At 37.1% G+C, this 24,705-nt stretch overlaps 1 protein-coding gene across 1 annotated transcript in view; it reads right to left on the bottom strand.

Annotated features, from left to right (window-relative positions):
- The window catches only part of COL6A6 (collagen type VI alpha 6 chain), a 115,071-nt gene that overhangs the window by 55,285 nt on the left and 35,081 nt on the right, over positions 1-24,705 (bottom strand). Inside the window, exons 18-22 of the mRNA XM_068545896.1 lie at positions 19,230-19,295; positions 17,585-17,638; positions 9,832-9,867; positions 8,157-8,219; positions 6,062-6,124 (exon numbers count right to left, since the gene is read on the bottom strand). Of these exons, the coding sequence (XP_068401997.1) occupies positions 6,062-6,124; positions 8,157-8,219; positions 9,832-9,867; positions 17,585-17,638; positions 19,230-19,295 (282 nt within the window). The remainder of the gene's footprint in view (positions 1-6,061; positions 6,125-8,156; positions 8,220-9,831; positions 9,868-17,584; positions 17,639-19,229; positions 19,296-24,705) is intronic.

Here is a 24,705-nt window from a genome sequence, read left to right as displayed (position 1 = left end):
ATTCCAAACCACTCAACTGAACAGCAGAATCATCTATTAAAATGCCTATTGGGTATTTCATCGGAACTGATTACCAAAGAAAATCATATTTGCCACCAGTCATGCTCAGTCCTATTCTTTTCATAAGGAATGGTGCCACCCTTTACTTCCCTTGAAACCCAATCCAGAAACCTAAGAATCATCCTAGACCCCTCCCTCTAGCTCATCTCTCAAAATCAATCAGCTACAAGTCCTACAGGTTCTATCCCCTTTCTGTATCCATCGCTCTTCCATTCCCATGGCCATCACCTACGTTCAGGCCCTTCTTGCATTCTTGCCTAAATTCCAGGCTTCCCTGAATGTAGCCTGGCCTCACTCTAATCCATTCTCCTTTCTTTTTCCCTTTTGATTTAAAATGTCAGGCTGATGACGTTATCGCTTTGTCTGAAATTCTGAATTCTGAGTAGATTTCAGAATAAAATTGAAGGTCTTTATTGATATGTAAAATCCCTCAAAATGTGGGTATTGCATGCCTCTGCAGTCATCAATCACTCTATGGTCATGCTCATCAAACCATCTGAAGTCCCCAAATTCTTCCCATTGTCTTATGTCTCCACACTTATGCAAGATGTTCCCTTAGCTGTTCCATTTTCCCATCTAGGGAGAGGTACAATCTCCCTTTCTTGAAAATCTTACTTTTAGCATCACTGTTTCAAGAAGAAGACCTGAACTCCCTGGCTGAATTGGGCCACATAATTGTCCCACAGATTCCTCTACTCTGTAGGTAGTTGTTCATTTATTTCTCTCATCCACTAGATGCCAGCCTGTACACTCCTTGAAAGAAGGGGCACATCTTATTGACTTCATATCTCTGGAACTTAGTATTGTATGTAGAACCAATCAATCCACCCATCCATTTCTTTATTTATCTATCCACCTATCCAGGAATGGTCCCCAAGAGGGATGAAATAGTGTGTTTAACTTGTTGGTTTTCCATATGAAATTTTCATGTACTTCACATGTACACGAAACGTACTTCTGAAGTAGAGAGATTTTAATTGTCTTTGACAATAAGGGGTATATTGGAAATCTTGCTTAAGAGCTCACTTTTTGTGCTTCCTTCAGACATAATGAGCTCTATGAGATGAAGGAGATTTCTCAGAGATTACTTCATGTATAGTCCCCACAAACACACACAAGCACAATGAGAGATTATCCTGTTTGAAAGTCCTTCAAAATAAAAGATTTCTTGGATAGAAGGATGGAAATGGACAGTCTTGTAATTAGAACATCAGAAAACCTGATCCTGTTTCCTGTGCAGAATCACACAAAGTACCAAACCAGGGTTTGTGACTGCTTGAATGGGGCTTAAACTTCAGTGTATTGTTACCCAGATATATTACCTACTCAAATACAGCTGGTTGTAAAAGGGACTATGTTGGTAAAGGAAAGAAGGAAAATTCCCTGCTACCCCTAAGATATCAAGAGTCGAAAATTTGCCTGGATCTGAGATCAAGAGCAGCTGTGGAGTATAAAGAGGAGCTCAGGTCATCTAAAGGGAAAGAGAGTTAGGCAAATCTCCATTGGCTTTGTTGTAATGGCAGCCTTTTATTGAGCATTTATTTTGTGGAAGGCACTGTACTAAGAGGTATATATTTATATATAGGCTTCTTCAATCCTTACAACAACACAATGAGATACATATTCTTTTTTTTTAACATCTTTATTGGAGTATAACTGCTTCACAATGGTGTGTTAGTTTCTGCTGTATAACAAAGTGAATCAGCTATACATATACAGTTATACCTATTTCTCCTCCCTCTTGCATCTCCCTCCCACCCTCCCTATCCCACCCCTCTAGGTGGACACAAAGCACTGAGCCATGAGGCTGCTTCCCACTAGCTATCTATTTTACATTTGGTAGTTCAGATACATATTCTTAACACCATTTTACCAGTCAAAAACAGATTCTCAAAGCATTTAACCACAAATCACTCAGTTGATAAGAGGATGAGATGGGAATGCAACCTGATTCTGACTCTAAAGACTGAACTCCCAGCCACTCTGTCTGCTGTTCTGAGGCCCATGTCTGGGACAGGATTCCAAAACTCTTACCATCTGTGCACCAGCTGAGACTGGAGTTTTAAAAATGTGAATCTCCAAGCTTGATGCAGGAAGCTGGGGCCAGATCTAACCTCCAACATGGGGACTTGGGCTGGGGATCATGTTCACTTTGTGACTCTGACACAGAGTCCTTGGCAATCACAACTGCTTAAGTGAGGATAGAAAGGAGGTGTTTAGAGGAGGTGTAAATGTTTTTAAAATGTCCTCAGGTAGCGTCTTATCACAAGGGATTGTACTAGGAGTTTGGGATAAATGGCTGGGGCACTGCCAAGAACACTTTGACTTTGGATAGGATATGGCAGGGCAGGGGCAAGAGGTGTGGCTTCTTCCCATACTTAAAAGGAATCTGTCTCATTAGTTTTATGGGGGTAAAATCTTTTCTACACTCACAACCAGCAAATATCACGCTGGGATGGAACAACTCAAGGAGATTAAATGCTCAGCTTCTGTAAGAGTCAGATATGAGCAAAGTCTGAGAAATAAAAATCAAGAGACCAGCAAGGGGTGGGCTAATGCAAGAGCAAACCACAAGACACCTGAGAAGATGCTGACCTGGATGGTGCTAGTGTAGGAGATGGCCCCCAACCTCAACTTCTGAACCTTTTTCATGCACCCTACACTCCATCCACATTGAACCATTTATGGTTTCCCAAACTCACCTTGATCTCTTTTTAGACAACCTGGTTCCTTTCCTGTGCCTGCCTCTCCCTTGGTCACCTGGAAAACACCTCCTTATCCTGCAAAAGCTAAGCCACTCTCTTCCTCCTTTAACTCCATCCATTCTCCCACCACTCTACCTTGGGTATAATTCTATTTTAACATTCAGTACGTCACATCTCAATTATTTGTTTGCATGAGTTTCCTTTATGAGACTGGGAGCACTTGAGGCTAGGGTCTATGTTTCATTCACCCTTTTATTTTACTACAGGGCCTGACACACAGGAAGTGCTCAGTACATGTTTGTCAAGTGAGTAAAAGAAATGGTTGATGGATCATCCAATCTGGATTATGCAGAATGATGAAATTCAATGACTGCAATATAGATTATATATTGTTATAGTGTTACTATTATTATGGCCTTCCTTGGATTGGCATTAGCATGCTTTGGGCATAAAATGAGCCTGTTAACTTAGGTAATGTTGATGCAGTATAGTAGCAAAAACACTTATATGATGTGTATTATATTGCAGGCACTGTTCTAAGCTCTTATATATATTAAAACATTTAATTTTTGCAACAATTCAATGTGGTAGCTATTATTACTATTGTCAGTTTACAGCAGGGAAAACTGAGGCACAGAGAGGTTAAATAATTTGCCCAAGGCCACATGGCTAGGAAGATACAAACCTGGCAATCTAACCCAGGCAGGCTGGCTCCAGACTCTGTGCCCTTGACTACTATGCTATGCTTTAGAAAAATAACAACAGAAATTATACTTTGTATCCAAAATTTGCACTGAATAATTTCAACCTTCCTTGATATTTCATATGATGCTTGATATTTCACATGATATTTCTAAGTATTTAAAGAATAATTCCAGCTGTAACTGGAATTAGTATTTTACATCTGATTTTCCATTTCTTTTCTAGGCATTGGTTATATTAGTGTAGGACTTGAAGGTAAACCAAACAAGAAGGGAACAAAGGAAGGTACAAAAGAATATGCCATTCCTTTCAAAGTTCTTCTTTCTCATTGTACCATGGACTGTACTTCTTTTATCTCATAGCTATATACTTGGCTGGATTAGCACGTTTGATCTAAGCAGAATTCCCCAACAGTGCATAAATTAATAAGTCTTCAGAACACTGTCAACAGAAATCACATCCCTTTTTCTACTTGTACATCCTAAGAAACACTTTAAAGCCTGTAGTTAGAAAACACCCATGTAATTCCATTCGAGAGGCTGGTCCTTGTGCTGTAAAACATTATGAAGCCTATGTCAGTGTATTTATAGAGCTAATAAAGAATAATACTCCCTTGTCTATCTGATTGTGTTTGTCTCCCATGGTTTTCCTTTGAAAACAACAATTTTGAGATCTAATTCATCACCTCCTGAGCACAGAAAATTCTATACATCTTTGAAATGGCACTTTCACTGTTTTGACAAGGGTATTTCCAGAAAAGCAATAAAAGAAAGAAACACACTTTCCAGCCAGTTAAACGGAAGAGCTAGGCTACAGGGAAGTGGTGCCTTTTGAGTAACTCTGGTGATGCCAAGAGGCTGGATGATTTATGACTATGACCATTCCTGCCAAGGTGAGATTAAAGGGGACCCTCTCATAGAAGTATGCTACAGGGCAAATGGAATACCTTATTTGAGTAATAGCCACTTGGATACAATTTTGGATTCTAGAGCAAGGGAATTACCAAGCTCTTTGGATTTCAAACATTTTACATCTCAATATTTCATATAAACAGATGAGATAATCACCACATATATGTTTCCCTTGGCACTTACTTTTTTTTTTTTTTTTAAATCCCGATTTGTGGTGCCAGCAATGATTCAAGGATGTGAATCCAAAATAGCTACATTTCATCAGTTTAGTCCTACATGAAATTTTAAAGTTTTCATGCTTTTTGAAGGGGCACATTCATCAAAATTAGGAACAAATATCATTATGAGCAGGAATTAATATGCTTTAAAATATTGTGTCATGAGATACAAGTTCATGCAAATAGCTTCTAAAAAATTTGGTGATGAACATATCCACTTAAACATTGGACCACTGCCCAGTTTAACTAATGGACACAAAGTAATGGATTCCCTTTATCTTCATGTTAGCCCAGAGCACAAGTCCCAACTGAGACTCATTCATTCATTTACTGATTAATTCATCATACAAATGTGTGTGGAAGCACTCTTATTCTGGGCTCTGGGACAAAGTCCTAGCCCTCACAGAGCTTACAGTCTAGAAGGGAAGACACACAGCTAAGCAAATAAATATATTCTATGATAGCAGGTAGTCAAGGACCAGATCATGTATAGGGACTTGCTACTCAGAGTGTGGTCTGGGGACCAGCAGCATCAGCATCACCTAGGAGCTTGATGGAAGTGTAGCACCTCAAGCCCCATCCCACAACTACTCAATCAGAATCTGCATTTTAAAAACAATTATTATATTTATTTATTTATGGCCATGTTGCGTCTTCGTTGTGGTGTGTGGGCTTTTCATTGTGGTGGCTTCCCTTGTTGCGGAGCACGGGCCCTAGGTGCTTGGGCTTCAGTAGTTGTGGCACGTGGGCTCAGTAGTTGTGGCCCATGGGCTCTAGAGTGCAGGCCCAGTAGGTGTGGTGCATGGGCTTAGTTGCTCCACGGCATGTGGGATCTTCCCAGACCAGGGCTCGAACCCATGTCCCCTGCATTGGCAGGCAGATTCTTAACCACTGTGCCACCAGGGAAGTCCACAGAATCTGCATTTTAACAAGTTCTCTATGTGATTATTATGCACTTTGAAGGTAGAGAAGTGCTGATATTGGACAGTTCATTCCCAATGCTGGGTGTGTATATTAGAACCACCTGGAGAGAATTAAGATTTAAGTGGTCTGGGGAGGGTTCCAGGTGGTAGTGTGTTTTACAGTCATCCTGGGAGATTCTCATGTGTGGTTAGTTGAGAACCACTGAAGTAGGTTGTATTCTGAGGGCAAAGGGAAGCCCCTGAGGACGGGGATAAGGAAGTCATGTGACCTGATTTATATAGAGGAGGAATTCTTAACCTTATAGTAATGGCTGAGCTGCCATCTTCTACCTCTGTGTCTGATTCTGACATAACGACAACCACTCTGCAAGGTAGGGAACAGAATGTGATGTGGCCACCACATCGACCCCCAAAGTCAAACTTCATACACTTTGCTGGTTCACAGGCAGTGGATAACTCCATCTGCAGGGAGGAAACCATAAGGACATCCACATTCAAGCCCAGATCAAAGCCAGATGCAGTCACTGTCTCTCATTACATACCTGGGGACCTTTACTTCCTAGACCTCCTTTTTCTCCTTTCATACCAGCCTCTCCTCTTGGGCCCTACAACAGAGAATTAAAGCATTATTCTCTCCCTAAAAGAGAATACTAGATTATTAACTTGAATATTAAAAATGGAAATGCTAAGTCAGTAACGTAGACAGAAATTGGAAAGAGAACTTCACTCATGGTTTTGGTTCTGTCTTGATCGGTCGAGCTCTCCCTCTCTGAAAGGATACAGGGTCCAATCTAGCCCTTAAATGGTTGGGCATTTGTAGTCAAAGTGAAGAAATACTGAACAGCTGAATTTTCCAGTACTGCTTTCTAATTATCCTAAGCATGTTTGTACTCAAAATAAATGTATTTCTTACGTTAAAAAAATAATCCTTACTTATGTAAATCTGAAACTGGGATAATTAAGTGGATTTTCTATTTAATGACCACACTGAATACTGGTCATAAATAAGACATGGCACATGGTAAGATGAAATTTAGATAATTCTACTTCTGTAATATTATGTTGCCTATTAACTTTGGCTTCATATGTTATGTAGAGGAACCTTCATGCTGTGTTTGGTTTTTGCATCTCCTTTAAAATTATGTCATAAAAAAGTAAGAGTCTATAAAATGGAAGAAGAGATGTAGTATTACTTGCTTAGTATGAAGTAAAGCCAGCCAATCTATTGAAATGTTTCCCCATGATCCCAGTGGCAAATATTTCTCACTTGAAGGTAAGAAAAGTGAACATTCCTCGGCTGCCAAGTAAGACAAAGAAAAGCCATTGAGTCAGAAAGAGACAGAGGTCCCAGGGGCAGACTGTTTACTGCTCTGAAATCTTGGTAAAATGTGGATTAAATTTCTCCTCTGATGTCTAAGGATATTTTGCCCAACTTCAGTGCAGCAGGCTGTTAACATATAATAGTTACTTCAATTTTTTTTAGCTACGTGAACTAAAACTTTGAAAATTGCAGGACCATTGTTTGTCCTGCATTTGCCAGAGAGCAAATTTACTTCTCAAGATTTCAAAAGTAAAAGTTTGGAGAGAAAAAAAAAAGTTCTAACTTTCTTATATCTGACCTTTTTTTCATCTCAGCATTTTTGAGGACTTCCCTTCCCTTCTCATGATTATTTTAGGCTACATTTTGCTCTTTCTGGCACATGCTTCCTTTCCCCTCATGTAATCAAGGTAAGAGTCAACCATGGCTTGTTCCTTGCAAAGGAAGAAGTGCTCAAGGCAGCTCCTTGGAGAAGTGAGCTAGAAAGATGACTATAGATAACCCCGCTGAAGACCTCAGCTCTATTTGGAACAATTCTTTCCTAGGCTAGAGTCACTTTTTCTACATCACAGGCATCCAGATATATAACACTGAGCTCTTACTGTGCTAAATTGACCAAAATTTCCAGTTTTGAGGCTCAGTATTTTCCTTGGCTCGTCTCCCTAGGATACACTAGCCAGCCTGGACCCTGTCCTGGACTAGCCAGCACAGGGACCACTACCCAGCGTGTTCATTCCCTTTCCACCTCTTGACTGGGACAAAACTCAGATAAAGGAGACCAAATGCTGTACAAGTCAAGACTGTATTGCTTCCTTACTTTATTACCCTGAAAACACTTGAAACATCTGTACTTCTGCAAGGGGGTTGGAGGTATTCTATCAAGGCTTCAGATTCTTCTTTCCATTCTCAAAGCCTGACTAGTCTTTTTTTTTTTTTTTAACATCTTTATTGGAGTATAATTGTTTTACAATGGTGTGTTAGTTTCTGCTATATAACAAAGTGAATGAGCTATACGTATACATATATCCCCATATCTCCTCCCTCTTGTGTCTCCCTCCCACTCTCCCTATCCCACTCCTCTAGGTGGTCACAAGGCACCAAGCTGATCTCCCTGTGCTATGCGGCTGCTTCCCACTAGCTATCTATTTTACATTTGGTAGTGTATACATGTCAATATTTCTCTCTCACTTCATTCCCAGCTTACCCTTCCCCCTCCCAGTGTCCTCAAGTCCATTCTCTACATCTGTGTCTTTATTCCTGTCCTGCCTCTAGGTTCTTCAGAACCATTTCTTCAAAGCCTGATTAGTCTTGATATGTACCTGAGGACCCTTAAGTCCCAGTGACCCCGCAAGTCCATCTGGGCCTGGGATGCCTGTTTTCCCCTGTGGGGAGAGAGAAATCAAACTGTTAACATCGTTTCTTGAGAAATTTTGTCTTCTTTATGTGCAAGATTCTAAATATTTTTCCAATCACAATGGCAGTGCAGAATCTTTGCAAAAAATATGAAAAATAAAGGTAAATACAAGAAGGGAAATAAAAATCTTCTATAATCTCATCAAACTGAGATAACCACAGCTAATATGTTGGTGTATTTGCTTTCATTCTTTATACACATGCATGTGCACACACACACATCCCTTCTTTTCCTATAATACTTGTTATATACTGTATCAAACTTGGGTGTTGGCCTGATAAAACTTACAATTTACTCCACATTTTCTTAAAAAATCTCCAGGCATCTTACACTGTATTTATATTCAAATAGATTGAATATCTAGGGACCAAAAGTTGAGCATTCCCTTCATATTGCCCTTGAACTCTGCCACAGATAAGAATTCCAAATAAGATTAAAGAGTTTAATTTAGACTATTGGATAGCCTAAGTTTACATCTCAGTTGTTACACAGTTAGATGAGATTAAATGTCCCTCACTGATGCTTTTCCTAGAAATCATAAAGAGGAAATTTCTCAACACTTTCTCTTCCCAATCTCATTTCATTCATTTCACGCCATTTTTCTGGATTCGCTCTCCATTTTGTTGCAGTCTAACCTTGAAAAAAGTGTGTGCGAGTGTGTGTGTGTGTGTGTGTGTAACATCTGTGGATGGTAAATTGGAAAATGTTTTACATTCATTCATAGTTTAACTAGGTATAAAATTCCAGGTTAACAGTTATTTTTCTTCTGCACCTGCAAAACATTACTTTGTTGTTTTTTGGCATGTATTATTGTTGAACAGAAGCTTGCTGCAATCTAATTGGTTATTCCTCTCACGGGTACAAGTGTCTTTTCTCTCTGGTAGTGTTTAAGATGTTTTCTTAACATTCTGGAGTTTTACCGTGATATGATTGTGAGTGGATTTGTTATTTATCCTCATTGTATTTTCAATCTGAGGATGTGTGGTTCCTCAATTTTGTAAAATTCTTAGTCACTGCTCTTTCAAAAATACTGCAGTTTCATGTATTTACTTATTATTTATTTATTCATGATATATTTATCACCAATATGTACAAAGGGGATATGATATGACAGTTGCTATGGTCAACTTTTGAACAAAACATTCAGATTATCTAATTTGTATTAAGGTTTTATTGTACTCTCGGTTAAAAAGGGGTTTGCGCAAATTATAAGTAAGGTTCAGAGTTAACTGAACAAAAATCTAAAAGAAAGATCACCCACTGAATTACTAGAGTTTGTATCAATACTTGGAATCCAGACAAATTTAAATTTAATGATAATTGGGCCAAGTATTGTCTCTTATCTTTAATTTTTAGAGTTTTTGATTAAAGTGCCCAAATTTTAATTTTCTTTTAAGGTTTGAATTCTTTAAATTGTAGCCTAAAAGTTTCCCAAATTTGATTCCACAACCATTATTATCAAAAAGTGAAAGAAATTTAGGCTTGGAAGAGACTTTCCAGAGTCTTTATTCAGGCTCTTTGACTGGACACAGAATATTTATCATTTGCAGTTAAGAAAAAAAAAAAAAAAATCACTGTACCTGTGGGCCTGTATGTCCCCTCTGGCCATGAACTGCCTACAATAGGAAAAAAAAGGTAGATAGCTTTAACTCTGAAAAAAATGCTTGTTTATGTTTAATTTAAATTAGTAATGGACACCTTAAGGCACTGACATTAAAAGAAAAATTCCCACATATTGCTTTAAATTATCCACTTCACCATGAAAGCAAAATGTTGCCAACTCTGAATTTCTATAGGTAATTAAAACTATAGATAATGTAATCTATAAATACTTGTGAGAATAAACTGTGGTCAATAATTTATCCTCCACTAAACTACTACTAGAACTGGTCACAAGCACCAAAATTGGCTGATTTGAATTGTATTTCTTTTCATTTTTCCAAAGTACTATGAAGTAAACCAGAAATCAGGAGTAGAAGTGGCCAAAAGGCAGGAAGTCAGAGGAAACACTGAGAGAATTAACTTTATGAACTTTATTATAGATTAATTTCAGAAGCTAACGATAGCCAAACTAATTTTATCCCCCTCCCCTTCAAGAAGCCACATATGCTTACCTGTCAAAAATGAAAGAATCATCTTAAGCATTCAAGAGTTACTCAATTCAATATGTTAATAAAATATTCAATCAAAAAAATGGTTAGACCAAATGGATTTTTCCTACTACTCTCATATATAAGGTTAAGGTCTGAGTATATTCTAGATCAATATTTCATAAATCTGGGAATCAAGAGACAAAGATATTTTATTGTCTAACTTAGGATCTCTCAGTAAGGTTATAACATCCAGGATTTACAAAATTCAATAAATATCAGACAACGTTTTCTTGATGGAAATTTGAGATATTCAGGTCAAATTTCTATGTGAGGTCAGTATTGCAGACTTTAAATTCTTCTAATCATATTTCAGTCAAAATCTATTGTTATTTAGGAAATAGACTATGTGTCTGGGGAAATGGTTGGAGGCCTATTTCTTTAAAACCTGAAGAGTTATCTTGAGATGAAAGTCTAAACCTCCCTATCAGAGGGATGAAGAGCAGCTCTCTCTACTCTTTTCACACAAGCGTTTATCTTTTCTGGTTCAATTCACTGCAGTTTCATTCAGAGAAATATATACCCAAGATCTACTATCCACAAAGCATATAGGATGGGAACCATAGGAGCATAAATATGACACACAGCTCTTGACCTCAGAAGACCCTCACTCTCTGGGTTAGTGGGGAGGAGAAAAATATTACAAATATTTACGAGGCAGAATATGTCAAACACCATAAGAAAGGGGAAGACAGAATTATGGGTTTCTCCCAATCGAAAAATGGGCAGAAGACCTAAATAGACATTTCTCCAAAGACATCCAGATGGCCAACAGGCACATGAAAAGATGCTCAACATTGCTAATTATTAGAGAATGCAAATCAAAATTACAATGAGGTACCACCTAACACTGGTCAGAAAGGCCATCATTAAAAAATCTACAAATAACAAATGCTGGAGAGGGTGTGAAGAAAAGGCTACCATCCTACACTGTTGGTGGGAATGTAAATTGGTGCAGCCACTATGGAGAGGTTTCTCAAAAAACTAAAAATAGAGTTGTCATATGATCCAGCAATCCCACTCCTGGGCATATATCCAGACAAAACTATAATTCAAAAAGATACATGCACCCCTAAGTTCATAGCAGTACTGTTCATAATAGCCAAGACATGGAAGCAACCTAAATGTCTATCAACAGATGAATGAATAAAGAAGCTGTAGCACATATATATGATAGAATATTACTCAACCATAAAAAAGAATGAAATAATGCCATTTTCAGCAACATGGATGGACCTAGATATTATCATACTAAGTAAAGTAAGTCAGAAAGAGAAAGACAAATACCATATGATATCACATGTGGAATCTAAAATTGGAGACAAATGAACATATCTATGAAACAAGCAGACTCACAGACATAGAGAACAGACTTGTGGTTGCCAAGAGGGAGGGCAGGTGGGGGAAGGATGGATAGGAAGTTTGGGATTAGCAGATGCAAACTATTATATATCGAATTGATAGACAACAAGGTCCTACTGTATAGCATGGGGAACTATATTCAATATCCTGTTATAAACCATAAGGGAAAAGACCATATATATATATATATATATATATATATATATATATATATATATATATATATATATATATATATGTATATATATATATATATGTATATATATATATATATCTGAATCACTTTTCTGCACAGCAGAAATTAACATAACATTGTAAATCAACTATACTTCAATAAAATAAATTAAAAAACAAATAAATATGGGTTTCAAAAACAGCAATCATATCCACTTGGTCAAATCAGGAAAATCTTCCTAGAGAAAGAGATTTTTGAGATGGGTTTCACAGGATGTGTAGGAGTTTTACAGGTAGAGGATGAAAGAAGTCTTTCTAACAGAGACTACAGCCTAAGTAATGAAGTAGAGGCTGGAAACTAGGAAGAGTATTTGATAGTCTGGGTCAAAGGTGAGAGAAAAGGGGAGTAACAGGGTTACTAGGCTGAAAATAGTAGGCTGAAGGGTTCATACTCCATTTAACAGAAACCATGGGGCGTCTTGGAGCAGGACGTGTATGTGCTTAGACTTGGGCTTTAGGTGGATACATCCAGTTGTGGTAGGAGAAACTGAATGCAACCCTATATTCAGGCAAAGTAAGGGATATGGAACTTGTTTTTACATCCAAAATCTTTCTCTGGTTCACTGTCACAGTGTTTGAAACACTATCAATAAACGTTTGTCCTCTGTGTCTTTCACTTGTATTTAATAAAAGAAAAAACAAAACAAAGAACTGGAAATGTGAGGTGGTAATATTTCTTGACAGTAAGAGATATAAAATTCTCAAAGAGGAAAGAATGATTATTAAAAAAATTTAAAAATTAGGAGGTTAGGGTATGTTTGTGATACATATTTTAGCTTATGATGATGTTTAGATATTGACTCCCTGCAATGAAAGATGAGGACGTAGTATTTTGGAACTTTCCCCATACCTTTTCCCACTTTTCTATTTGCATATGGTTTTTAGATGGTCAAATGTATAACATTTACATTTTGTCCTGTAATCATTATTTCTATGGTTTAGTCTTATTTCTACACAAAGGATCATGGGGGTTATATTGCTTGAGTTTTTGAAGGCTTGATCATATTGATTACTTATATGCTTAAAGGACATCTTGGGTAGGTATAAAGATCTTGGACCACTTTATTTCCATCAGAACTCTGTAGCCATTGTACTGCTCCCTATTGGCCCTGAATGTTGAGAAGGTTGAAGACAGACTGAGTTTTCTATCTTTATTGCTTGGAAATTCTCGATTCTTCTTTTCCATAATAAGTTTGGGAATTTCACTGCAATGTGTCTCAGTGTTGATATTTTTGTATCAGTGTTTTTTTCTGAGTCAGAGTATGCCTTTTCTTTTTGCGTATTTGAGTCTTTGTTTCAAGAAGTTATCTTTTATATTACATTTGGTGTGTTTAATTTAATAACGCAAATTGTACATTTATTGGGTCTCCATTGTCAATATTCCACCTCTAGCACTGCTTTTGTGGCTTCCTGATTACCATATGCCTGGATATATTTTCAGTCATCCTTGTTCTAATTTTTTGTTGCTTCTAATATATCATAGTTCTACATGTATTTCCTTTTCCATTGCTCCCCAAGCACTACCAGTTTGCTTTCTTCACTTTCTATTGTCTTGTCAGATCTTTAGACTCTTAGAGCAATCATTTGTCTTAATTTTTTTGGAGAACTATTTGCCAGAGTTATTCTTCTTTTTCCTTGAATACTTCCTTTTCTAATGAGGGTTTATCTGTCCTTTGCTCATGTAGTTTTCCTCCTCTTCTCTTGCAATTTCTATGCATAGGTCCTGATTAATAATCATCCAATTAATTCATAATAAAGCCTATTAATATTTCTGATTACTAATCACTTTTGAATAGGGCCACCCATTTACTGAATAACTGTATGGGGGTGTAGCCAGGCTTGTGACAGTAAACTTGATATAGATATGTTGTTTCAAACACTTTGTCATTGTGAATTATTTCTTTTACTTATGGCTACCTCTTCCTTCAAATTTTGGACTTTAAGAGACATGAACTCATACCAAGCCCCTTAAGTCATAGTTTCTTTGAGTTGTAACCGTCACTGTTTCTTCTGTCTTTGCAGCCTCCCTGGCCTAGGCTACTAAGTTGTAATTTTAAAAATGGAGTAGTCTTCAGTTTCTCATTATTTCTGCCTCCTCTGATAAACCGTATTTGTATCAGTATATTCCCAGATTTTCGCAAAATCTACAGTACCCCTGGATTTTGTTCATCAGCTTTTTCAGGACTAGAGCAGCTACTTTTAGATACATCTGATCCCTGATTCAGGTTTGAGTTGGTATGTGTCAGCTTCCAAAGCCTGCCTTATTAGGATCCAGATTTTAAAACAGTTGGCCAAACATGAAAAGATGCTCAACATCATTAATCATTAGAGAAAGTCAAATCAAAGCTACAATGATGTATCACTTCACACAGGTCAGAATGGCCATCATTAAAAAGTCTACAAATAACAAATGCTAAAGAGGGTGTGGAGAAAAGGGAACCCTCCTACACTGTTGGTGGGAATGTAAGTTGGTGCAGCCACTATGGAGAACAGTATGGAGGTTCCTCAGAAAATTAGAAATATAGTTGCCATATATGATCCAGCAACCCCACTCCTGGGCATATATCCAGACAAAAGAAAAGACACATGCACCTCTATGTTCATAGCAGCACCGTTCATAATAGCCAAGACATGGAAGCAACCTAAACACCCATCGACAGATGAATGGATAAAGAAGATGTGGTATATATTTACAATGGAATATTACTCAGTCATAAAAAAGAATGAAGTAATGCCATTTGCAACTACATGGATGGACCTAGAGATTATCATATTAAGTAAAGTAAATCAGAAAGAGAAAAATACCATAGGGTATCACTTATATGTGGAATCTAAAATAGGACATAAATGAACTTATCTATGAAACAGAAACAGACTCAGACATAGAGAATAGACTTGTGATTGCTAAGGGGAAGGGTGGGTGGGGAAGGAATGGATTGGGAGTTTGGGGTTAGCAGATGAAAACTATTATATATAGAATGGGTAAACAACAAGGTGCTAATGTATAGCACAGGGGACTATATTCAATATCCTGTAATAAACCATAATGGAAAAGAATATGAAAAAGAATGTGTATATATGTATAACTGAATCACTTTGCTGTACAGCAGAAATTAACACAACATTGTAAGTCAACTATATTTCAATAAAATAAAGTAAAATAAAACCTCTAAAAAATAAAATAAAATAAAATAGTTGGCCAATACCGTCATCATGCGTGGCTTGAAGCTGTGGTCATTCTTTGTTAATTTATTTTAAATTTCTTTTGTTGTTTTTGGTGAGTTGCACAGAAGGGGAGTAGTATTAAAAAACCCCTTGACTGTGCCATCTTTAGCTGGAATTCTACTTTTACTCAATGACACTGTTGAATCTATAACCCAAGAACGGGCCATATTTCTCAGGAGTTGTGTGATTTAAATAATACATGGTGATACTGCCTTAGCCTGTAGAGAGATTATAGCCTCTATGAAACAAGAAAAGTACATCTCCCATGCCAGGATTTTTTGGATGACATTCTTTAAGTTCAAAATATTTTCCTGGGGTATGTAAACTGGCTACACCCTTTCAGAAAGTAAAATAAATAGCAAATGTATTTAAATCTTTAGATGCATTAAAAAGGGCTTTCCCAACAATTAAATTCTACACGTTTTAAACATAATCCCTGTTCTTATTTCCTATTTCTCTGCCTTGCAAAGAAGAAGAGTGTGTTCCAAGACATAAAAATATTTTCCCGATGGAGTATAATAGCTGGTTCTATGAACTTCTGCTTTGAAAATACAATGCATAATAAATGAAATGTATTAAACTACTCTTTATTTGTGCTCAATTTTAAAACATTATATATATATATATATATTTATATTTTGGGAGGGGTGGAGGAAGTTGGTAAAGGCTGGATAACTAAATAAAGAATGGAAAGAAAATGTTGCACAATGAGAAGAGACAGGTCTAATTTAGAACCCAATGCAGGCATTTAAGTATATTTTATTAAAGTTATCTCTTCTTAATGGATAAAGAGTTTCTTTTATAATGTCAGTACTTTTCCAAGAAGTCAAGCACAGAATCTTTTTTAAAAAGTACTTAGTGAAAAAAGTAACAACAAATGAAAAAGACCCCAAAAGGTTTCATAAGCAAGTGACTTAATTTTGCTGTCAGATATATTTTTATAGGCATACATTACATATAATCTTTTTAGCAGTATGGAGGTTCCTCAAAACAATTTAAACATAGAACTACCATATCATCCAGAAATTCCATTTCTGGGTATTTATCCAAAGAAACAAAAACACTAACTCAAAAAGATATACCCCCATGTTCATTGCAGCATTATTTACAATAGCCAAGACATGGAAGCAACCTAGGTCTCCACTGATGTATGAATGAATAAAGAAAACGTGATACACACAAACACACACGCACACACACACACACACAATGGAATATTATTCAGCCATTAAAAAGATGGAAATCTTGCCATTTGTGACAACATAGTTGGACCTTGAAGGCATTATGCTAAGTGAAATAAGTCAGAGAAAGACAAATACCCTATGAGCTCACTTATATGTGGAATCTTAAAAAACCCAAAAAACCCAAAAAACCAAACTCATAGATACAGAGACTAGATTAGTGGTTGTCAGAGGTGAGGGATGGGGGTGGAGGTGAAATGGGTGGAGGGGATCAAAAGGTATAAACTTCCAGTTATAAAATAAATATCATGGGATGGAATATACAGCATGGCAACTATAGTTAATAATACTATATCGTATATTTAAAAGTTGCTAAGAGAGTAGATCTTAAAAGGTTTTCATCACAAGAAAAAAAATTCATAACTACGTGTGGTGATGGATGTTGACCAGACTTACTAGCTGAATGGTGGTCATCTTGTAATATATATATATATATATATATATATATATATATATATATATATATATATATGTATATATATATATATATATATATATATATATATATATATATATATATGGAAGCATTATGTTGTACATCTGAAACTAATACAGTATTATCTATCAATTATATCTCAGTAAAATATATATATTTTAAAATTTAGCACAAATAAAAACCAATTTAATATATTGCATTTATTATGCATTCTATTTTCTGAGCAGGAGCTCACAGAACCATATATTGTAGTCCATCCAAGAAAATATTTTTATATCTTGGAACACACTTTGTAAGGCAGAGAAAATGGAAGTAAGAACAGAGAACTCACACCAGGACTGACTGTTCTAAGCAGTCATAACATTGGGCAGCGGAATGGAGTCTTGGACTTTAAGCCTCAGCTGGCCTAGTGAATAGGCCAAACTTTGACCACTCTTCCCCTAGTTGGCTGCTCTTGTGTTCTCTTTGCCCAGCTCTTTCCTCTGATTGGTAACTTCCCCTGCAGCCAGCACCTTCCTGCCTCAGCTTCAGGGCCCTTCCGGAGTCCTTTGCCAGCTCTGTCCCAGGTCAGTTTCCCTAAGGTAGTGAGTCCCAGCGGAACCATCCTGCCCACTCCCACCATCAGCCATTTCATCCCAATACAGGCTCCTCTGCAGTGGGCTGACTTGTCTATGGGGGTTCTTACTGTCTTTTTTCTGGAGCCTGGGGTTCCAGGGGGGCCTGGCCAGCCTCTTCTTCCCTGTCAAAGGAACAGACAGATGTATGACAATAATGACACAACATTGACATGTGCGCTCCAACATTGGCTTGTTGTGCTCCTGGGAGGGTGGATGGGGACACACCAATTAGAGTTACCCTCCCTATGGGATGTGGCCTTAATCCACTGGTCACAAATCATATCTCTCTGTGGGTATGACTTCATCTGTTCATCACCACTGTCTAACTTGTGTTTGGGCTATAAGTTAGAGTATTTAAATCAAACTATCCCCACTGTGTTGCCACAGAGTGGATAATTGAAGCATCCGTGTGTCAGGGATGGCTACAACTCGTTTGGATTTCTACCTTTGGACTCCTTGCTCTGTCTGGTTAACCTGTGTAGATTAACACCCTAATGTGAGTAAAATCTCACAATACACACAAGTCTTCCCAAGGTAGAAAAGGGGGGAATGATTATGAGTCTATAACAAGACTTACATTTATCACTTAATAAAAATGGCAGGTAACATTTACTGAAGGTTTATGATGTGGCAGGGTCTGTCATCGAATTCCCACCATCCCCTTCAAAAGTAGGCTATTTGTCCTATTTTGAAGATGAGAAAATTGAGGTTTACAGAGAGTACCTTGAGGTCACTGAGCTGGTAAGGAACAGAGCATGAAATATGACCTAGGCCTTTTCCCAAAGCAAAGATCTTTCCACCATATCAGACCTCTCCCACAGGTGGAGTCACCAAAGAACTTCCTTACCAAGAAGATCCAGAGACACACATTTTCCAGATAATTATTTTTTAAAATTCTGAAAAATCTCATATTTCATGAGATTAATAGATCTACCAGATCTTGTTCTTGTTCTTTTTTTTTAAAGATTTAATTTTATTTATTTTTGGCTGTGTTGGGTCTTTGTTGCTGCACGCGTGCTTTCTCTAGTTGTGGCGTGGGGGGTTACTCTTCGTTGCGGTGCACAGGCTTCTCCTTGTGGTGGCTTCTCTTGCTGTGGAGCATGGGCTCTAGGCACACGGGCTTCAGTACTTGTGGCTCACAGGCTTCAGTACTTGTGGCTCGTGGGGTCTAGAGTGCAGGCTCAGTAGTTGTGGTGCACGGGCTTAGTTGCTTCGCAGCACGTGGGATCTTCCCAGGACAGGGATCGAACCTGTGTTCCCTGCATTGGCAGGCGGATTCTTATCCACTGTGCCACCAGGGAAGTCCTGATCTTTTTCTTTTTTTATCATGTACTATGTATAACATGACATCTTTTTAGGCTATGTGTCCTCTGGATCCTGGGAAGGCCAACAACTTTTTTGCTAGTGCTTTCTATCAGCTACCTTACATTTTAAGTTAGAGTTTAGATGTTTGCATTCATAAATTGAGACCTCAGGGGTATGGCTTGGTGAAGAAAGTCACCCCAAATTCAGAAGAGAATGTGTCTTAAATCCCAGGGTAGTAGATAAGGAGGAATAAAAGATCATTCTGCTCCTAAAAATAGTTTTTCTGTATCAAGTATATTCACTCTGATTCCAAATTCTTTATATGCATTTCATATTATACCACTAAAACTCTGAGCCCCACAGTTGTCATATCATTACATGTTTACTTCCAAAAGCCCACACAGTTACCTGTCTTCCGTGTTCTCCTTTCAAGCCCTTGGGTCCTTCTATGCCATTGTCAAATCCAGGAACTCCCTAAAAAATAGAAAATAAAGAGCAAAATTGATAGGCTTTGAAATTTTTTCCTTAAAAATGTAATTTGTGTGTAATACACCTGGTCACCCCCAAAGAAGGTGACAAGAGAAGGTCAACCCATTTGAAAGCAGAAATAGGCTAAATTATAGATGGTTTACAAATGTTTTCTTTTCCTCCCATGCTTTGCATTATCAGAGGAGAGAGAAGACCTAAGATGAGTGTGTGGGGTTGAAGTGAGAGCTCATGATGGAAGGCAGAGCCAAGGGAAGCAACGGTGACATGACTTGTGTTTAGGTATTTCTTTCTTGCTACTACCATCTTTCTCTTAACTTCTGGTCTTCTTTCTTGGGGCCTCGGCAAGTTTATACTCGAGGGTTGGTAGATTACTCTCCCCAGCCCTTGGGAGAAGGGAAAGATTTTTTGTTTTGTTTTATTTTTATTGAAGTATAGTTGATTTACAATGGTGTGTTAGTTTCAGGTGTACAGCAAAGTGATTCAGTTATATATACATATATATCTATTCTTTTTCAGATTCTTTTCCCTTATAGATTATTACAAAATATTGAGTAGAGTTCTCTGTGCTATACAGTAGGTCTTTGTTGTTTATCGATTTTATATATAGTGGTGTATATATGTTAATCCCAAACTCTTAATATGTCCGTCCCCCACCTTTCTCCTTTGGTAGCCATAAGTTTGTTTTCTATGTCTGTGGGTCAAATGTAACTAAATTCAATTGTATCATTTTTTTTTAAGATTCCACATATAAGTGATATCATATGACATTTGTCTTTCTCTTTCTGACTTACTTCACTTAGTATGATCATCTCTAGGTCCATCCGTGTTGCTGCAAATGGCATTATTTTATTCTTTTTTGTGGCTGAGTAATATTGAAGGCAAAGGTCTGTAACGGGTTCCACCACAAGAACAAGAGGACCCTGAACAGCGCTGAGGACTGTACCTGCCGCCCACTCTGTCTTTCTCCTCCTGGGTCCTTGGCTGCCTTCTAACCCCATTTGCTCATTCCTACTTTTCTGGTTTTCAGAAAATCCTGGAATCTTGACTTTTTCTCAATATTTATAGAAATGTTCCAGCAGGAACTCATTGAAAACAGGCACACGTTATGGAATGTTATCCTTGGCAGGCCAAACTGAAAGCTTTCTATCTTGGGTAGTTAGGACCACAAACAGAGCAGCCATGATGTCTGGACGATCAATTGAGCCAGTCAACTCGTCAAAGCTCTAGTAAATGGAGAGAGAATGGCAATTATCCAGTCCTGCTGAGAGCCAGCCGCCTGGCTGTTTGACTGATAGCAGACTAGATGATCTTCATCAATCAATAAGTAATTTGAGATCACCAACAGGGACACAGCATCGTTCCAGATACTTCAGAAGCTTTTTAAACAAGCAGTTTCTACACTCACAGAGCTTATAGGCTAACTGAGTGAAAAAGATGGGCTTAGAATTTACCTTATAACTGATAGCACTAAAACTTACATGAATAATTATTTCTCTCCCTCACATACCAAAGCCAAAGATTATTTTCTTATGTCTTCTGTTTTACTCTTAAGTTTAAATATTTGTTAAGTTTTCCAGGCAGGTATACCTAAATTACAATATTAGAGACTTGTATTTTCATGAGAAAAGTGAGGAAGAAAAAGGGAGGTAAAGTCCAAAATTTTCTTTCACTGGGTGTATACACTTCTTATTACTATAGTCCAACTCTGCACTATTTAATTGAAGAGATGACATAAAAAATCATATAGCAGCACATTGTACAGAACAGAATGTCTCACTTTCTATATGGACCAGCTGTGTGGTCAGTCTGAATATGATCTGGCCTATTTTATGAAATTGGACAAAAGAGCATCATCTAATACAAATTTATGATTAAACACGGGCTTCTAATAATAATATGCTTTAGAATTATGAACCTTACTAAGCTCTGTAGCTCAGACAAATGAGCTAGCTCAGTTTTCCCCCCAAATTACATGAGATTTAACCATACCAATGCTTTCTTAGGTCAGCTCCCAAGGCGATAGAAATAACAGCAAAAATAAACAAATGGGACCTAATCAAGCTTATAAGCTTTTGCATAGCAAAGGAAACTATTGACAAAATGAGAAGAAAACCTATGGACTGGGAGAAAATATTTGCAAATGATGCAACTGACAAAGGCTTAATTTCCAAAATATACCAACAGCTCATACAACTCAATAACAAAGAAACAAACAACCTAATCAGGAAATGGGCAGAAGACCTAAATAGACATTTCTCCAAAGAAGACATACAGATGGCCAACAGGCACATGAAAAGATGTTCAACATTTCTAATTATCAGAGAAATGCAAATCAAAAATACAATGAGGTACCACCTCACACTGGTCAGAATGACCATCATTAAAAAGTCTACAAATAACAAATGCTGGAGAGGGTGTGGAGAAAAGGGAACCCTCCTACACTGTTGGTGGGAATGTAAATTGGTGCAGCCACTATGGAGAACAGTGTGGAGGCTCCACAGAAACTAAAAATACAGTTGCCATGTGATCCTGAAATCCCACTCCTGGGCGTAAATCAGGCATAATTCAAAAAGATACATGCACCCCAATGTTCATTGTGGCACTCTTTATAATAGCCAAGATATGGAAGTAACCTAAATGTCTATCGACAGATGAATGGATAAAGAAGATGTAGTATATATATACACAATGGAATAACCACTCAGTCATAAAAGAGAATGAAATAATGCCATTTGCAGCAACATGGATAGACCTAGAGGTTATCATACTAAGTAAGTCAGAAAGAAAAAGACAAATACCATATGATATCACTTATATGTGGGATCTAAAATATGATACAAATGAACTTATCTATGAAACAGAAACAGACTTACAGACATAGAGAACAGACTTGTGCTTGCCAAGTGGCGGGGGGGCGGTGCTGGGGGAGGGATGGATTGGGAGTTTGGGATTAGCAGATGCAAACTATTATATATAGAATGGATAAACAACAGGGTTCTACTGTATAGCACAGGGAACTATATTCAATATCCTGTGACAAACCATAATGGAAACAAATATGAAAAATAATGTGTGTGTGTATATATATATATATAGATAGATAGACAGATAAAATAATATATATATAAATCACTTTTCTATACAGCAGAAAGTAACACAACATTATAAATCAACTATAATTCAATAAAATAAATTTTAAAAATAAATTTAAAAATTTAGATCAAAATGGGAAATTTCAAACAAACAAACTAGCTTTTACGTGATCAAAAATTCTCTCTGAATAAGCACAGATTTTCAGGAATTTGTGCCGTTTGTGTGTGTTCTATTTATTCTATCAGCTTTGTCCCCAATTTTTTTCCACAATGGTAACCCACCAAAAAACACACAGAAGAAAGCACAGATTTGTCCTTGATTTGAGATGTATATTCCCAAGTGTCTGGGAAGAGTTATTATGTATTGAAAAACCATCTGAAGTCAATATATAGTGACAACACATCACAAGGAAGATCCAGTGGGTTGAATTTTCAGCCATCTCAAAGTCATAGAACACTTCTCTTTAGATAAAAATACTTTTACATTATTCAGATTCTTTTAAAGGTGTTACACAATCATCCAGACAATTAGGGGGAATTCTGATTAAAGTGAATTACAATTTTATGGCAATACTCCAAGTGAATTTTTAGCCACCATATACCAATGACTGAAATGTCTTTGTGTTTGAACTACTATTTCTAAATTATCCTTATTTGTGGATAGATTTTTGTTTCTGATTAGACACTTTGAAGTTGTTTGAAACTCTCAGGTCACCAGATTATTATCAGATGTCACTTAGTAAACAATGTTGTCTTCACGTGCAAATTCCTCTGCTTTTTAAATAAAGTTATCTTCAATGCTTGCATAACATTTATATTTGTCAATATATACTGTACCAAATTCTTTCTCTGATCAACCCACTGTATACTGGAGGAGGAGTTATTAAAGACAAAGTCCTGTGACATTCCCAGTTGCCTTACATCATTATCAGCACTTGGTATTGTCAGTTTTAAAAATTTTAGGCTTTCTGATGAGTGTGGTACACTGCTCTGGTACATTGATGGCGAGAGTGTAAATTAGTACAAAATTTTTGGAAAACTGTTTGGCTGTAAAGAAGCTGAATATAGGCGTACAAGTTATCATCCAGACGTTCTACTCTTAAAGTATAGACCCAACAGAAATGTGTACAGAAGACATGTACAAGAATGTTCATAGCAGCACTATTTATAAAAGCAAAATCTGGGAACAACTCAAATATCCATCAATAGCAGAATGGAGAAATAGATCATGATATATTCACACAATGGAATATAATACAGCAATGAGATTGAATGAACTACTGATATTCACAACATGGATTCATCTCACAAGCATATACTTGAGCAAAAAAGCCAGAAACTGAAGAGTGTATCTTATATGATTCCACTGAAAAGTTCAATAGCAGGCAAAACTAATTTATGGTCCTGGGATAGTGATTACCTTAGGGAGGGCTGGTAGTGATTGGAGTAGACCTGAGGGGGTTTCTGGGATGTTCTACTGTTGTCTAATGTTCTATTTCTTTACCTGAGTGGTGAGTGCACAGGTGTATTTATATTCATCAAGCTGTGCATTTATAATTTGTGTACTTTTCTGATGCATGTTACAGCTTAACAATAATTTTGAGAGATTTAACAAATAACATGGTGATTAGAGACAGCAATACTGTATCATATACTTCAAAGCTGCTAAGAGACTAGATCTGACATGTTCTCACCAGAAAAAAGACATGATAATTGTATGACATGTTAGAGGACTTAGCTAACACTATGGTGATAATCCTAATATATAAATGTATCAAACCAACCCGTTATATACATAAACTTACACAATGTTACATGTATATAACATTGTCCACACAAATATATCTCAATTTCTAAAACTTTAATAAATGTTTTTAAAAATGCTAAATCCTAATTCATTAAGGTTTTGGAGACTGATGTGTGGGCATGGTGATCAAAGTCCTGTAGTACTGAGGTCTAATTGGACTCGGCATATCCCCTAGGTTGGTGTGGGTCCTGCTTCTTTTGGTGTAGGTCATGCCTACTCAACTGGGTTGCGTCCCCATGAGACCAGATGTTTCTGGGTCATAAGTTTTGCTTAATGTACTTTTAGCTGGCTTGGACTCAAGGAAATGAAGCTAATATTCTTAATTGAGAAAGACTCTTGGGGAATAGAAAAAAGAGATGGCTTTGTTTCTTTCATTCTGTCCATATTTTGAGATACCCAGAGGAAGATAATGGAATGGAGAATTCCTTCATAGCTCTGAAGCACAAGGACAGTTCTGAATATGTAGTCTCAAAAAATACATGTGCAAACAATGTGC

Source organism: Eschrichtius robustus, chromosome 6 (genome assembly GCF_028021215.1).
Source record: "Eschrichtius robustus isolate mEscRob2 chromosome 6, mEscRob2.pri, whole genome shotgun sequence".
Lineage (NCBI taxonomy): Eukaryota > Metazoa > Chordata > Mammalia > Artiodactyla > Eschrichtiidae > Eschrichtius > Eschrichtius robustus.
The sequence above is the reverse complement of the archived record's forward strand: the minus strand, read 5'-3'. Positions and strand labels throughout refer to the sequence as shown.